The sequence below is a fragment of the Scomber japonicus genome, chromosome 4 (genome assembly GCF_027409825.1).
Source record: "Scomber japonicus isolate fScoJap1 chromosome 4, fScoJap1.pri, whole genome shotgun sequence".
Lineage (NCBI taxonomy): Eukaryota > Metazoa > Chordata > Actinopteri > Scombriformes > Scombridae > Scomber > Scomber japonicus.
This window is the reverse complement of record NC_070581.1, coordinates 14,145,710-14,162,565: the sequence shown is the minus strand read 5'-3', so window position 1 is coordinate 14,162,565 and position 16,856 is coordinate 14,145,710. Positions and strand designations below refer to the sequence as shown.

Below are 16,856 nucleotides of genomic sequence, written 5' to 3'. Positions count from 1 at the left end.
CATACAAAAAATGTGTCTATGTGATGAAACTGAATCTGTCTCTATATCTATCTATCTATCCATCTATCTATTTATCCATCCATCCATCCTATCCTATCCTATCCGTAATAAACGACTGCACATGTTTAATTGAATTTATGAAGTAATAGAACTTATTTTATGAACAAGTATCATTACAAACTGAAAAGGTCTATCCCTTTTCACTGGGCTGTGGTTCCTTAGTAATTAGTAGTGTTTTGTGTTAAATCAAAAATTCTGTTAATTTATCAATCATGTTGCACAAAATGGAATATGGGTTTCATTTAGGTGTTTTGCTATTTTATATTTTGTTGAAGGGCCTCAGCTTTTGTGTTATATTTTTTATTTTTTTGAGGGTTATGTGACGTTGGGGCAGATTGTCTGTTTAATCAGTGATAGTGACAACATGTGCGCATCGTTAGCTGCACCCAGCAGTGAGTCACTTGGCTCTGTCAAATTGAAGTAGAAAGGATAAAACAGTTGTGTAGTAAATGACATTCAGGATAATTTGGTGCACTCCTGGCTGCGAGTGTGTGACCACAGGAAATTGTGATTGTCAGCAGTAACAGAGAAATCCGTGTTGCTCTATGTGTTTTGAAAGATTTGTCAGTGTAGCTCACCCTGTGGTAACCTGAGTAGATGCTACGTTCCAGTTAGGTGCAGCTGAGAAGGTAAAAAGCCAGTTACTGGTCAGATGAGTTGCAGTAGGAAAGTAAGTAAGTGGCAGATTGCTGTGAGGCTGCTGATTTTATTTCCTTGTTCTTTGCTTCAGATAAGTTGTTTTTGTTGAATGTCCTGGGGTTCATTTTTGTGTCTGTTGCAGTCATATTTTTGTTAATAAATATCACCTTCTTTTGCATATGCTCTGGCCTACACAGCTGCTTTTTTAACATCCCATATAAAAGAGTTCAAGTTTGTATACAGTGCATGAAAAACATAACCATAGCCACATTGTTAATTTTTTCGTGAGTTTTTCTTTACCTGTAGACCACACTGGATTCAGAGATGCCGTGTGTGTGTGTGTGTCTGAAATTACTCACTAGACTGCTGCATATTTAGAAGGCAAACACTGATTTACTGTGTTTACAGACTGTTGAGACATTTTCTCACAGTGGAAACACTGAGCACATATGCTGTATATAGGTTTTTTTAGCTCTTAGAAAATCTATGGCCTTGAACCAGAAGTCTTCTTCCTACTTTTCACACAAACGCAAGCAGACACACTCGCACACGATGCCTTTGACTGTGTGATCCATCAGCTACTGGGCAGGAATGGCATGGCCCCAGCCTGGCCCAATAAGCTCATTAATCAGGCAGGGCAAGGAGTGGGTGGAAGGAGGACACAGCAGTGAATCTTATTATCTTACTTTGCAGCACTGCTAATCAGTAAATTTATTGATGATGACTATTTCCAGTGTGACGAGATTACTGTTTCCATAACATGTAGGAAAGGCATTTGCACTTATGTATCGGCATATGAAATGCAGGCTTAAATTGATGACTTCCAGGTGGAAGGACAGTCTCTCTTCTCACTACACAAGTAAACACATGCACACACACACACACACACATTTTCATACTTGAACATGTACGTCATTACAGCTAGCTGAGTGATGAAATTCTAGCTGTTGGTTTTTTTTTTCTTGTTGTTCTTTATGTCCAGCTTCCTGTTATTAAGAAAAGACAGGCTGTCTGATATGTCACTGTGTGGGTGTGCATGTATACATATGTTGCATATCTAGGCTGTGTGAAAGGGTATAGGCAGGGTGTATTCAAATTAAACAGTCTCAATGATCAGAGTGTAATCATACTGTTAATGGATACCACAGTAAATCCAACCATAACTGAGCAGATTTATAATTGTTAAGGATTGTATACTGAGTCAAATATCACTATTTTATATAAATCAATATGTCTTATTATAATTCTGATGATATTATGAGGCAAGCTATGAGAGCTTTGCAGAGATAATGACAGTAACGTTTTAAGAACAAACATCAGATAGAGGCTTTCATTATTATTTCATTTAAAGACACCAGTGAAATAAGAAATAAGCTCAGACATCTTTGTCACTAAGCTCTAATGTAGCTTTTATTATAAGACCAGAAGATGATGGTTGTGTCGTGACATCATGATAATATGATATCCAGAATCCCAGATAATATTTTGACACAAGAATACATTTTTGCAGATTGGTTGTATGGATGGTAATGTCCAGTAATTTGTTCCAGACTGAAAAATCTCAACAACTATGGGATGAATTTCCTGCACAGAGGATGAATCCATATGACTTCAATAATTCATTGACTTTTCCTCTAGCGCCACCAACAGGTCAAAGTTTCCATTTATTCAGTGAAATATCTCAACATCTGCTTGATGGAACAGCACTTCATTTTCTACAGATGTTTACGGTCCGCAGTCTCTGAATGACTTTGGTGATGCCTTGACTTTTATCTTATAGTGTGAGATTGTGGATTTATTTATTTCCATGAAATTTGGTCCATACATTCATGTTCTCCTCAGGATGAGTTGTTGTACCTTTAGTGATCCACTTTCAACTAAAGCCACCACTAGATCAAAGGACTCATTTGTCCAACACTTTGGTTTATGACCATAAGCTAAGTTTGTTATCATGAAAAACATTATACCCCCTACACATTAGCATGTTAGCATGTCAACATTATCTGAGCCATGGACCCTTGTTGCATTTCATACCCATCTATCGCCCCCATTGTTACCTGTCTGCCTCTTCCCTGCCCACTATCCAATAAAAATGCCACACACAACTCATGGTGACTCACATCAATAAATTCAGATTTTTAAGGTTAGCAGTGGGAACTTTTTCGGCACAGCCCGACCAGAGTTTTCTTTTAGAGCACACATACCTCAAAGAGAAAAGTGCCATAGTGAACAAAGTCTGAAAAATACATGGTCTTGTGCAGATATTGCAAGTAGTGCACAGGTGTGCAAAAACTGCTTGGGTAATTAAAAAGTGTGTAAATAAACGAACTGTATGCAGAGCAGTGTCCGAAATTAACTTTCACCTGACAAGTGGACTGGTTGAACCACTGGCTGAGCATAATTTTTACTAGCAAAAATAATAAATTACCTTTTTAGTAGCTAGCAGCAGACTGACGGGAAGTCACAGTAGAGTGGAGTGCAGCAATGTTGAGTAGTTGATGTTATGTATGGTAAACAGTACAGCAAAGGTAGGAGGGCTTGGAACAGTCTTTGGCTGGCACCTCAGACTGCCCCTACAGTTTAGACGCATGCAAAAAACACTATAGGGACAAACATGAGTCATTTCCTCAGAACCATCATGCCAGATATTTTGTTACATGATTCTTTTGCTACATACATTTATCCACCTGTGTGGAGGATAGCCGTCCAAGATTTGCTAAACGTAAAATCTACCTGCATATTGAGCTTGGCAGGTGTTAATTTCGGACCATGATGTAGAGTTAGTAAAGTTAGACTGCTAGAGTAATGGGTGGACTAACGCCATCTCCTACACGATAGTTTTTGGAGCAGATGGTTGCATTTTTGTGCCGAGCTGGTGGCACTCCTCCCTGCCTTTTTCATCGCCCAACTGTCACGCAGTTCCTTGATGGACGGCTGCAAAACAGCCAGTGACCCGCTAAGTAGAGCAGCCGAAAACTGCCGGAGCATTTCTCCAGGAGGAGCAGGATGAGGCAGAGGTGGCCCAGGCTGTTATGGTTTGCTAGAGACAGAGAGAGAGGCTGGTTTTTGTTGGTGAAACAAAGGTAGTGTTGAGCAGCAAGAACTCGGGAGAAGGAGCAGAGAAATTCCTCCCATCCCTCTGTCTTCTCCCCTCCTCCTCCCCAGTGGTATTAATTAGCAGCAGCAGATGAGTGGAGAACGGTAGCCTGAAGGGAGAACAGGTTCATATCAGGTTAGCCTACACTGTTTGTGGGCTCCCTCTTTCTCTCTCTCCCTCTGTCTCTCTCTTTTTTCATTTCTCTTTTCTCACATGTACACAATACAAACAATAGGAGGTGTTAAAAATTGGAGAAATGTTTCTCCTCATTATGGCCAAATCCGTGGATTTGTTATATGCTTCAAAAATGGCGGCGCTTTCATGGAGCCCAGTTTAACACCCTTTTAGTCTGAACACACCCCATACTGAAGCGTCTTTTTTACTCAACACTTTTTTCTTGGCGGCCAAGAAATGGTGCAAAGCCTGACTTATTTGAAGCTCTAGCTACTACTCTGGGTCACATGTTCTTGTTCTAAGTAGCGACTGTCTACATCGACAGTTGATTTGCGTTGTTATGTAAGAATGGGACGGTGTCTTTTACTTGGGGGCGCGGAGGAGTTACAGATTGTTCACAGATTTTTGGGGGAGTTTAAAATGCTCAGGAATTATGAGCAAATCAACCAAAGCGATTTTCCATTCTCAAATTGTTCTGTTGATTTTTTTTTTTTTTTTTTTGAGGCTACCCACTATTTCACAAGAAAGAAGGAAATACTAAGAGAGAAGTTAGAAATTAAACAATTATTTTTTGTTTAATTGTCAATCATTAATCATCTTGTGACTTCTCAGATTTCTCTTTATCTTGACCCCCAGATTGTGAACCACTGGTCTAATGTGGAAAAAGGACAAGAACTGATTCTACAATGAACACTGTAGACCAGAATCAGTTGATAGTACTGTATAGTAAAGTCACTATAAATATAATTTAGTTATTTGAGTGAATTTACTGTAAGGTTACTCCTTGGCTATTTGTTTTTCATGTTAGTACTTTTATCCTGCATTTTCTTATTCTTCCTTTCATTCTCTGTCTGTCTTTCCCTGCAGAATTCTATACGACACAACTTGTCCTTGAACAAGTGTTTTCTCAAAGTGCCTCGCTCCAAAGACGACCCTGGAAAAGTAAGTATTTCCTGAACAATGTAATGCGACTGAAAAGCTCAGCTTGAATGATGGTGCGACACACAATGAAAATGCAAGCCTATTTCAGCGAGCTTACAAATAAGGCTGAGGAAACGGTGATTACTTTTCACGTGTTTAGACACCCTCGTGCCACATGTGTACGCACAGTTGTGTATAAGTGCACCATAAGACACACACACAGTGTCTGCACTTAAAAGCAGTTTGTAGCTCCATAACTGGCTGTGTTGAATGCCTAATGCCGTTTTCTCTGTTTTCTGCTACTCTTCTGATATTGATTCTGCCAAGTAATAATGTGGTACAGGGAGTAATGAATAATAAGTATATGTAGGTACACTCCTTCAGATGCGAGACCGTTCACGCATCTGTTATGCTTTATTAGGCTCTGTTTCACTCTCTTCTCGTACACACAGACACACAAAATCAGAGGAAGCTTTAGATATGTTTCACCATTGCTACTCCTGCGGTTAGGAAGCAGAGTTGCCACGGCCACTTCAGCAACGCCGGCTTGATAACAACAATTTGTCAAGTCCTTGTTTGTGCTGAATCGAAGGAATTGCTCAGACGGGGAAAGTATATAATTACAGTTGATCACTGAAGCATGCCCTTACAAGATTTTTTAATAAAAGCTCAAATGTCTGCATTTCAACTCATCACAGGGTTAAAGTGAGAGGCAATCCACCACTTTTACTAAAACTGACAAGCCAAAACTTTTCACTGAGTGCTCCAAACTCTATTCATTTTTTTAGGGGTTGGTGGGAGGAGGGATTTTCTCCAGGCTGTGGGGATTTTGGAGCCATTGAAAAATGAATTAGGGGGAAGAAGGTTTAAATAATTCAAACAAAATCATCGGGCTTGAGTGGAGGCCTATAGTCTGCAGAAGCACAAAGAGAGCGGCTCCCCCCTGATTAGCCTGACTTGGACTTGACCAGCACCTTAATTCGCACCTTGGATCGAAATGGTCAATACCTCAGTATGGGGGGGAGGTCATCTGTGTGCAGAGAAGTTGAATGTACATGGTCTGTTTGAAGCCGCAGAGAGAGGAGAAGCTAAATCATGCATGTGCTAACGTTAATTGGCTGTGTACTGTTCAGTGATGTGGGACTGAGAGACAGGGGGAGGAGAAGAGGCAAAGATGCGTGCGTATATGTGTGTGTGTGTGTGTGTATGTGTGCATGCGTGTGTGCATGTTTGTCTGTGTGTGTGTGTGTGTGTGTGTGTGTGTGTGTGCATGTGCGCGTGTGTGTGTGTGTGTGTGTGTGTGTGTGTGTGTCTGTGCGTGCGTGCGTGCGTGTTTGTCTGTGTGTGTGTGTGTGTGTGTGCATGTGTCTGTGCGTGTGTGCGTGCGTGTTTGTCTGTGTGTGTGTGTGTGTGTGTGTGTGTGTGTGTGTGTGTGTGTGTGTGTGTGTGTGTGTGGCCTAGATGAACCTCCTGAATTCTGTCTGCAGCTTTGGACCTCCCTGGGAAAGGAGAGGAAAAATGAAAGGAGGGTGTCGGGAGGGGGGGGGGGGGGCAGACCAGGAGGAAATCAAGGACCTAAAAGCAATTGATTTCCTCCTCTCTCATCGTATGTGTTTATTTTGGAGGCTGCTGTGTTTTAACGTTGTGTATCAAAAGGATTTCAGTGGATTTTCTGGGGGAAGGCAGCAGGAGTGTGCACCACAGGAAACCTAAACCTAGAGGAAACTGATTGGATGCATAACTGGAATAACAACAGATATCTGATGCAAGGGAGATCCATCTACTGCACTTTTTTTTTCTGTTTAGTGACACTTGTTTCCCCCATTAAAGGGACAGAAGCAGCCTCAGAGGGGAAAAGTGAGAAAAAAAGAGGCTTAATTGTACTCACAATAGGAAGTGATACCTCATTACAAACAGATGGAAACGTTGTAAAGAATATGAGGGATATAACCCTGGAATAGATGTAAATTGACACATAATTTCAGATAATAACAGATATACGCTGTAATGAATAATGTAATTGCTCTATCACCTACCACCTGTATTTGAAACATCATCTAAAGCAGTGGGGGAAAATGTTGAAATTGAACTTGTCAGAAAATGTTAATGCTGCATATGAAAAGACACCATCCAGGTTGTTTTTCTCAGGAAATTAATGTCCTTCAAGGTCAGTAAGCTTTTAAATGTTTTCTATCAGGGTTTTTTGTTGCTACTGCCTTTTTTATGTTGGGGTACCAGCATTACCACCAATGATAGGAACAGGATAAACAAGTTGATTAAAAAGGCTGGATCTATAATTGGTTTGACTAGTGATTCGTTCGAAAATGTTTTAGAGGAAGGAACGAGGAGGACCCTACTTCACTTTGAAGGTCACCGCATGTTTGCAACACGCTAAAAAGTGTGTTGAGTGACCAGTTTTAAGATGCCAAGATGCTCCACCACAGAAAGAGGAGGTTTTTTGTCTCCACAGCTGTGAACATTTTAAATGACATACGATACTTCATGTTTCCTGAAATATTTGTAATGTTCTTGACATAAATTATAAGGTTTCATTTTATATCTATTGTGTTTTTTGTCTTTTTGTTGACATTTTTTTAGTTTGCGTGTTAGTGTTAATACTGTTGTGGCTGTATGCTTTTCATATGCGACTGGTTTCTTTGTCACTCGGAATGAATAAAATGATCTCAAGAGGTGGGAAAGTAACTGATTAAATTTACTCATGTGCCACATATACAGGGATTTTTTTGATTTTCATTTTGGAAAATCTTTGTTATTACTAGTTAGCCTCCACATCTGTTTACAGACAATGTAACAATGTAATTCAGTAGTCAAGCTACAAAAATAAGATTCAGTATTTCTAACACAATAATACATGAATTGTTGAAGTACATTTGTGTATTTATTTGACGGGTAGCACAAGAAAATGTTTAAATTGAGTACGTACACTGGTTATGGAATCCTTGTTCCTCCTTTGGTGTTGATTATTTCATTGAGTACTTTTTTCACTACTGACTCCTACTGACAGATAAAAAAGAATATGTAAGTGCAGCTAAACCTCCAGAGTAATCAAAAGCGCTAGATACATACACAAGCAGAGCAGCGTCCATCAAACAGAAGGCTTAACTGTTTGTGTTATTGGGATCAATCTACAGGGTTCCTACTGGGCCATAGACACCAACCCTAAAGAGGACACAGTACCCAGCAGGCCAAAGAAGAGGCCGCGCTCTGGAGAAAGGGTGAGTACCTTAGCTATATACTGTATATGATATTCCTGTTGACTTCGAGCACAATAGTAGGTTAGTATTCAACTTCAGTATACTGTAGTTATATCCAAAAGACTTAAACATGTGCAATTTGAGGTTTTTGCTGCCACGATAATCTTTCCTCTTTGTTAGCCTCCCAATTCTCAAATAAATCCATTCTTCACTCCAGTTCAAGCTTAATGTCCACAAAGTGGCAGAAGGGAGCATTGTTTGTGGAAATATTCATGATGTACCAGTGTGAGAAGGCACGTGAGCAGAAAAACAAGAGACTGAGAAAAGCTGCTCCATACACCTGAGATGCAACAGAAATGTTTGTGCGTGAACAGATATCCAGTATGTTCCCTTTTTTCCGTGCTATAATGATGTCGGTATAGACCAGGAAGCTACCTTTTTTAAGCATTAAATAAATAAAAATTCAAAATCAAACAAAAACATTTAATTCTCTGGACAGAGCAGTGATATGATACAGTACATCAATTTAGAGTTAAAAACATACCAGCAAATTCACAAATATTTAGTTCTGATATTATTGTCATTTAGAAGCATTACTTGTAATCAATGGCACAGATCAGTGATAGTGTGTGAAGCACCAAAAACACCAGGTGACAAGGACGAAGTTTGGTTGCAGTGGGGAGTACCATTCGCCAGCCAGCCATGACAACTCCCGACTCCACGCTTCATATACGGTTACAGTGTTATGTGGAGCAACAATCATTCACTCCACAGCTACAGTATAGTACATGGTCAGCTACCTGCTTTAATGTGGTGCTAATAAATGTGAAAAAATGCAAGTTATTCTTTTTTTTTTCTTGCTGCATGTTATGCTTGGTTGAAGGATATCTACTAATCCAATTGTCTATCATACCAGACTCTGAGTATGAGCCGTTCATGTAATAATTACTTTCTAAAGGCACAAAAATAGCAAAGACCTCAAATATATCATTCACCTTGTCCCCTGGCTGTATTAAATAAGCCAGGTTATCTTTGTGTTGTGCCATTTGATTGATATTGACTCACTCACTACTGGACCTCTCCTAATGGAGAAAGCTTGAAACATGGCTGTGCCTGCCAGAGATGGCCCTTCTCCAGCACATGTGCCATTTTATATGTGCCATAACAATTCTCATGGCTCTCTTTTGAGGTATGAAGACTGGGCTAGTGTCTGTTTTATATGCATTTTCCCACACTTTCACACAGTAAGTTATATATATGGGACTATAAAGGAACAACATAAGGTGTATAACAAAGCTTGATTTACATCTTTAACTTTATATAGTGTTTCAATAGACTTTGACATTTTAGGTTTAATATGATTTATATGTGGCTTCCAGCATAATTCATTATCTATTATCTCTCAAATAAATGTAATTTTAGGAATTTGCTTTTTGACTTAGTTAAAGGATTACCAAGGACTATAAATTTAGTTTTACTTAAAGTCAGTTTATTAGAATCAAAACTACTCATTAGCATTTTGGATTATTTTTTTCTTTTACTTTATACTACAACAAAATACATTTGTCTAAAATAATGTTTTTATTATTTTGGAGACCTCACATATATTATTTCTGTACAAAATAAACAATAATGGGTCTAGCACTGAGCTTTGGGAAACCCCATAAGTACCTTCAATAATTGTGAATTAACAAATCATGGTCAGTCGCTGTATATTCTTTATTTTCTATTGCAGTTTAGACCCATATTGCTTTTCACACAGTACATTATGGTTTGGGATCCAAACATCTGGTCTGTCATTGAATATTTTCCAGTATTTTAGAGAATTGTGAGAGCAAAGAAACATGCCTGTAATTAGATCATCCATGTCTTTCTCCAGCCTTATATGTACAGTAGGTATGACTTTAGCTGTTTCCATGTTGCTTGGAAATACACCAGACTGATTACAAGCTCAATAATAATCAGCAAATAGGTTGGGTAACCTGCTTTTCCAGGTCCAGTTTTAATAATGTCAATCAGTACTGTCCATATATTTTTAATGTTATATCTGTTGCCCCTTGATAATTTACGATAATAATCCCGTTTGCTGCATCTCATAACACTTGTCAGTTTGTTTTAAAATCTTTTGTCTGTATGTTCTACTTCTATGTATTCTTTTCTTTAAAACTTCTTTATGTATGTATTTTATATGCATTTGTGTTCCCTTAGTTAACCACAGCTTTTCAGTACATTTCTGTTTCGACACTTTCTTTTCATAGAGAGCAATTATTATAGACAAAAATGTCTCATAGGCTGCATCTACATCTTCCACATAGACTATATTCCAGTCTTGTTTCTATACTGTAGGTCTTTTTTGAAAGAATGAATTGCATCTTTTGTTTTATGTTTAATTAGTCTGTTCATTTTAATTACTTTATTGGTCTTAATGCAGCTCCATAGGATTGAAGAGACTGGTAGATTGTCACTTGAATCATTTAAAAGTAGTCCACTTACTACTTTCCTTTCAATAACATTGGTAAATATATTGTCAGTTAGTGTAGATGTTGTTCTGCTTGACCATGTAATTGAGTGATATAGACTCATACTCACATGGAGATAAATGACATCTGTCAAAACTTGTCATAGGTTGGATTTATTGTCACAGCATCATATAACATCATATCTCATATTCATGTCTTGGTTGGTACCGTTAAGTCCTTTTATAAATCTCATTAGTCAAAGTTCTCTTATCAGCATTACTTTTGCTTCCTCAGGTGATCCAGTTTATCCTCACTTTGCAGTTCTTTGTCCACATTGTTTTTTTTAAGATGTGTTCCTACCATGCTTACATCATCTTCTTTTTAGTTGGATGTTCATTTAGGTACACCTCAGTCCCCCTCACAGCTTTCTGGCCTGACACAGTATTTCAGTTTTGGCTTTTCTGTTCACAAAGCGCATTACAATCTTCGGCTTTGATAAAGCACATTACAATTATCAGCTTTGTCTTACTACCCTTTCTAGAAAGTGTATGGCAGGCTGAAATGGCATTGGTCTGTATATTCACAATTTGGCTTTTAAAGAACTGCTTTTCCAAAGAAAGTAATTCACTCAATAGAGCGTCTTCATCTTTTTTGCCAGCTGTAGTCTGGGCATTGCTTTTATGTCTTGTCTTGAGTCTTCTTATAATCAAATCATCTCTGCGAGCATTGTCCCAAATCATCAACACATCACTCCAATCTGCAATTTTTCTGTCCTTCTCCTGATAGATGACTTGAGGTCATGGACCTCCTCCATTTGTTCAAGCAGTTTAGGTTAAAGTTAAGATACTTTCTGATCTCCTCCATCTCATCCTCGTATGGATGGGTTTTCTTTTGTGGCATTTTCTTTTGTTGTTTTTTTTTCTTTTCTTTTGTGTCTTGTGATTTTAAAGTCATTTAGATCAAGTGGGCTTGACTTGCATGTAAATACATGTTAACCAGGTTCTTGGATGTACAATTTTCAAAATGCCACAAAAACAGCAGATGTGAGAACACAAAAGTAGGAATGAAAATTGGTTTGGGAAAACTGATTGACAGCGGCCGAGGTTATAAATATATGTAACTCTGCATCTGCCCACCAGAATGTGGCTGGTGTACAGTCATTAACCCGAGGATCTGAATACAAAAGCAGACAAGAGTGAGCTCGATGATGTATCACAAGTCTGCCGTCACCTCAGTCTGTCTACATCTCTGATGTTTTGACGCTATCTCTGACTATTTTATATAGTATTCTCCTTAGCAGATTCATCATTCAACACATTAAATTCCTTTTTGACTATCATGTCAACAGAACTTACACAAAGTGATAACTGTGCTCCACAGCTGACCAGAGTACACATTTATTTCAAAAGGCTGCTGTAGCAGCTGACAGCCCAAAGACAAAGACATGATGACCTTACCAAGACAAAATGAATAAAGTATTAAAAATGGTTGTTCAGTGATGTTACTTCATGATAACTATTAAATAATTGGATGATAAATTGACATGAGTATCGAAGCAAAGGTTGAGAAACCATTCAGTGAAATGAGCTGGACCAATCACAAGACCTGCTGGGTCAAAACATCACCGTTAGCTCCTTCCAGTATGCGGGTACCTTTCTGTTTGTTGCATACTGTAGATTGTTGTATCCAGTAGCTGACCTTCTGAGGGTTTAGTGAATGTTAACCTGTCCATCTTTTTATTTCTTTAAAGAAAACCTACAGACCTTTTTCTTATCCTTAACCTCTTCTATATCTTGATCATTATCTTTCTGTTGGTGCATTTATCGGTTTGTCTGCCACTCTCTCCCCTGTCTCTCCCTCTCTGCCTGTATACCTGCTTTAGCCCTCTCCTCTCCGGGGACCTCAGGCAGGTGTGGAGTGGCAAACTGCACAATTACAGTTTCTCATTGAAGGTAAAAGATAAAGAGGGAGAGACAGACAGTGAAGAGACATGTAGCAAAGAAGTAAGTAAAGAAAGGGTGAAAGAGAGAATGCAGGAACGGGGAAAAAAGAAGACATCAAGGTAGAGAGAGCAGAGAAGGAAAAGTCAAGCTGCAAGGGGAAGGAGGGAAAAAGAAGGAAGGGGAGTAACAAGAAGGAGTGAAGGGAGGAGGGAGAGTATTCTAGGCTTGTGTTCCAGTTAATTACCACAGAAGGCCCCGGGGCTGCCGTTAGACATATTTTCTTCACCAACGATTTTTTTTTTTATTACAAACATTAATTAATTCAGAGCCTTGTCATCTCGTCTTACATGGATGGGCCCTTCGACCCCTTTTCTTACGCCTCACTTACACCGCTGGCAGACACACTGCGGGCTGTCACATGGGCTAAGGAGAAGCAGGGAGGTTTTAAGTGCTAAGATTTATAGCAGTGTTACCGTCTGGGGAAAAAAAAGTGGGCTAAATATGTCGTACTGTTTTATTGGGGGTTTGTTGCACCTATAGCTACACAGTCAAAGTCTTTAAAGTCTTCTGATGACAGCGGCTGTGCAAATGAAAAGATTTGAAGTTGGCAGCGGGGCTAAACGTCAGCTGCATAAATGCATTGTATAAATGTGTAGACAGGCAGTCTACACTTAGTTTAGTACCTGCGTCTCTGGTGCCCCCAGCATAATCACTCTCTTTCATTGCCTGTATGCCTCTCTGTCTGCCTGTCTATCTGTCCTTCACCACTCAATTATCTCCTCTACCTATTCTTCCTCCTCTCCCCCGTCTTCCACAAGCCTTCCTCACTCCTCTCTTCACCTCTTCATTGTCTTCTTTTTAAGTGCCTCCACCAGGGAACCGACAACCCGTTTCCTTGGGAGTTTATCATAAATTAAAGATTGCATTGTTACCAACCAATCCTCTTACTGTAAGCAGTTTTGGAAGGCAGGCAAGCTGTCTTGAACCCTGAAAGGAGTCAGACAAGGAGAAAATATCGTCCTCCTCTTTTTATTTTTTTATTTTACGGGCGTCAAATTAGCCCCTCATCGATCTTTGAATAGTTCCTCATATCCTCACACTCAGTTAACCCTGTTTTAACTCTTTGAGAGGACAACAGAAAATGAACCGCTGCTGAATACATTTTAGATGGTTGAATAATGCATGACGATGGCTTGATTTATCTTATCAAGTGCAAGTGATGTGTCCACTTTCCAGGCTGCTTAAGTGTCCAGCACTTTAAATGAAGCACGCCTCAACTAGTTCACATAGTTGGAGCCTTGGGCACTGTGGTGATTCAGGAGGCTCAGCACAGAATCATGAACTTACAGCATTCAGGCATTTCTTATAACCTTTGTCGCATTTAATTTCCTTCCTCATTTTTACTGCCACTCTGCTTTGCATATTTACAATCAAAGGAAAGTATATTTGAAGTACTTCTACATGTTAATTAATATGCACAATTTAAAATATTCCTATTCATATTTAATCAGACTCACTTCCATATAGATAACTCTTAATCAGTATAGCTGATATAGGTTGGTTTTACTTTTTACTTTTTTATTGTTCACCACATTACTTCAATATTCTTATGTTTTCTATAAATTACTGGCTGTAACAGTTCACTAATTTAAATCCATGTACAAGTCGTATCAGTACAAACAGCTTGACTTTGGCCACAGCTGATATCCAATCAAAGCCAAATTCACACAAACTTCTCTGTGCTGGGAAAGCTCCCTATGAGGGCATTCTTGATTTATTTTTCACAATATGTGTTTTATCCCATCTTGTTATCAGGTGGTTCAATGAAAGTTAATGTCATGTGACTTCAGCCACCCCGAATTTGTTTGGGAAATGATCAAATATTGTGAGATTTGATGAGTGTTTGAACAATCTCAAAGAAGCACAGAAAAATCATTATACATGAAAATGTGGTCTTGTGTTCTCTCCCTCTCCTGCTAGGCGTCTACCCCTTATAGTCTGGAGTCAGAGTCTCTGAGGATGGACTGCATCATGTCTGGAGGGGTGTCTCCCACTCTGGCCATCAATGCTGTAACCAACAAGGTAGGACATAATTAAGAAAGGTTTTTTATTTCCAGTGCAAATAAGACCATATTATTCTAATTCAGCAAGTATTACTGAAACAATACAAAATAGAGCAAGATGGCAGGTAGAAAAATTTACTTCAACAGACATCTCAGGTATCTCAGGGCTCAATATATGACCATTGTTTCCTCAAATCTAATTTATTTACTGTATGGTAAGTGGTGAGAATATTAATTCCTGCTTCCTGCATTTGAGCTGCTCAGGTAGGAAAAACACGGATTGCTGTAAAATGTTTGGCTGCTCGCAGGCAGTAAATACTTTGAGTTGTGCATCTTTAAGTATTGATACTGTATTGGAATGCTGATTTGTTTTTTGAATATATAATGCTAAAATATCTAACTTAGAAGAATAAAATAGTATAAAAGTAATATTTCTACTGCTCGGTAAGCCACATTATTAACTCCAAGTTCAAAAATGATGTTTTATATTCCACAGCTAGAAGTTTAGAGCAGTGGAGAGAAACATGGCCACCGCTTTACTATTCTCTGGACAGATCCTAGCTTCCAAGAAACAAATCAAACTGATTCAAACTGAAAACTAGCTTAGGAGATTTGTAACACCATAAAGAAGAAATGACAAGTTCCCATATTCAAGGAAGAAGTAACAAGCTGTAGTGGCAGAAGTACTCACATCCTTTACTTAAGTCAAAGTAGCAATACCACAATGTATAAGTACTCAATTACAAGTCAAAGTAGCCTACTGCTTTTAAAGTCCTGCTTTTGTGTAAAAGTATAAAAGTATAATTTTTTTTATCATTATTATTGTTTGAATCCTTAATATTGGAAAGTAAGAAAGTCACGAGTCACTGTCAAATAAGTGTAGTAGAGTGAAGTATCAAGTATAAAATGGAAATATTTAATGTAAGTAAGTGTTAATGTAATTAGTTACATTGCACCACTGGTAATTAGTTGGCTACTCATATTGACATGAGCTCATAGGTGTAGGTTAAGTACCAAACCATATATCTATATAGTGTGAAAGGTTCAGTGATAACTGTGAGTGTGAGCAAGGATGGTTTGAGTATCAGTGATGCAGGGCAGACGTGTTTCTAACAACAACACAACCTCTGCATGTTGCTTTGATTTTAAAGACATAAATCTGAGGACTGGATAAGCCTCAGGTGTTCCACTTCTGTTGAACTAAGAGCACCCAGTACTCAATTTGACTCATATTTTGCTCCAGGAGCCACAAATATTAAATGCAGGAATGGTAGATTTTATTTTATTTTTTTAAGAAATCCTGTTTTGGCCATTTAAATCTTATGAATATGTATTTCTTAATAATGTGTAATGATTTTTTTGACAAATTAATTATTTAAGAAGATGTAGTCATTTGCACTTGTTGCTGAGAAAAGAAGTGTTGAACTTGTTGAGTTTATTGCCCTCCCGCTCCATGTGAAACAAGATCAAATAATGTAACTGACATCTGCTCCAGGATATAATGAATACTGTCTGGATAGAAAGCTGCAGCAGAAGTCTTTTTTTCTCTACCATCATTAAGCCTGGCCTGTTTAACAAGTCTTCATTTTTGCACACAACCTTATGCAGTGACACATCTACACACACATACACACGCTGACTAAAAAGCTGAACTGGGTGTGACTGTCTGTGTAAGGTCAGAGATCAAGCAGCGACTGGGACCTTTGACACATGTCTGATCAGGCCCACGCGCGCGCACACACAGACACAGACACAGACACAGACACACACACACACACACAGAATGATGATGTGTGGTACGTGACCCCTTTGTCTGACCCCAACCAAAGAGAAAATTTGTCCCACCACAGCAGCAGCAGCTCTCATAACTCGTGTTTGGTCTGGACGTGATGTGAAGGTCTGGACTTGACAGCTTATTCCAGTTTTCCACTCTGCTCCTTTCACAGATCTTGACTCATACTTCCCAGACTTTGTCAATATGAAACACTTTGATCCTTATTACCGGGGACTGTTTTTGCCGAAACACCGGAAGAAGAGACAACAACAACAGGACTACGAATTGGAAAACTAATTAGAAAGTTTGATTCTCCCCAAATGAGAAAATGAGCGCTCCCCCTCACAGTTTGTCACCGGTAACGTGAGGAACATCCTCAAAGCCACATAAACATTAGGGATGACTAACTGCAAACCAAACATCAATATGGTTTTCAGCATGTTTGAGGGTGACTTGTCTGTTTCAGCCAACATGGGGATGAGGATCGGAACTGCAACACGCGGTTCCGCCT

General features: G+C 38.9%; 1 protein-coding gene across 1 annotated transcript in view; it reads left to right on the top strand.

The window, feature by feature from the left end:
* Positions 1-16,856, top strand: part of LOC128357464 (forkhead box protein J3-like) — a 49,889-nt gene that overhangs the window by 15,552 nt on the left and 17,481 nt on the right. The window contains exons 2-4 of the mRNA XM_053317819.1: positions 4,838-4,912; positions 8,044-8,127; positions 14,489-14,590. Of these exons, the coding sequence (XP_053173794.1) occupies positions 4,838-4,912; positions 8,044-8,127; positions 14,489-14,590 (261 nt within the window). The remainder of the gene's footprint in view (positions 1-4,837; positions 4,913-8,043; positions 8,128-14,488; positions 14,591-16,856) is intronic.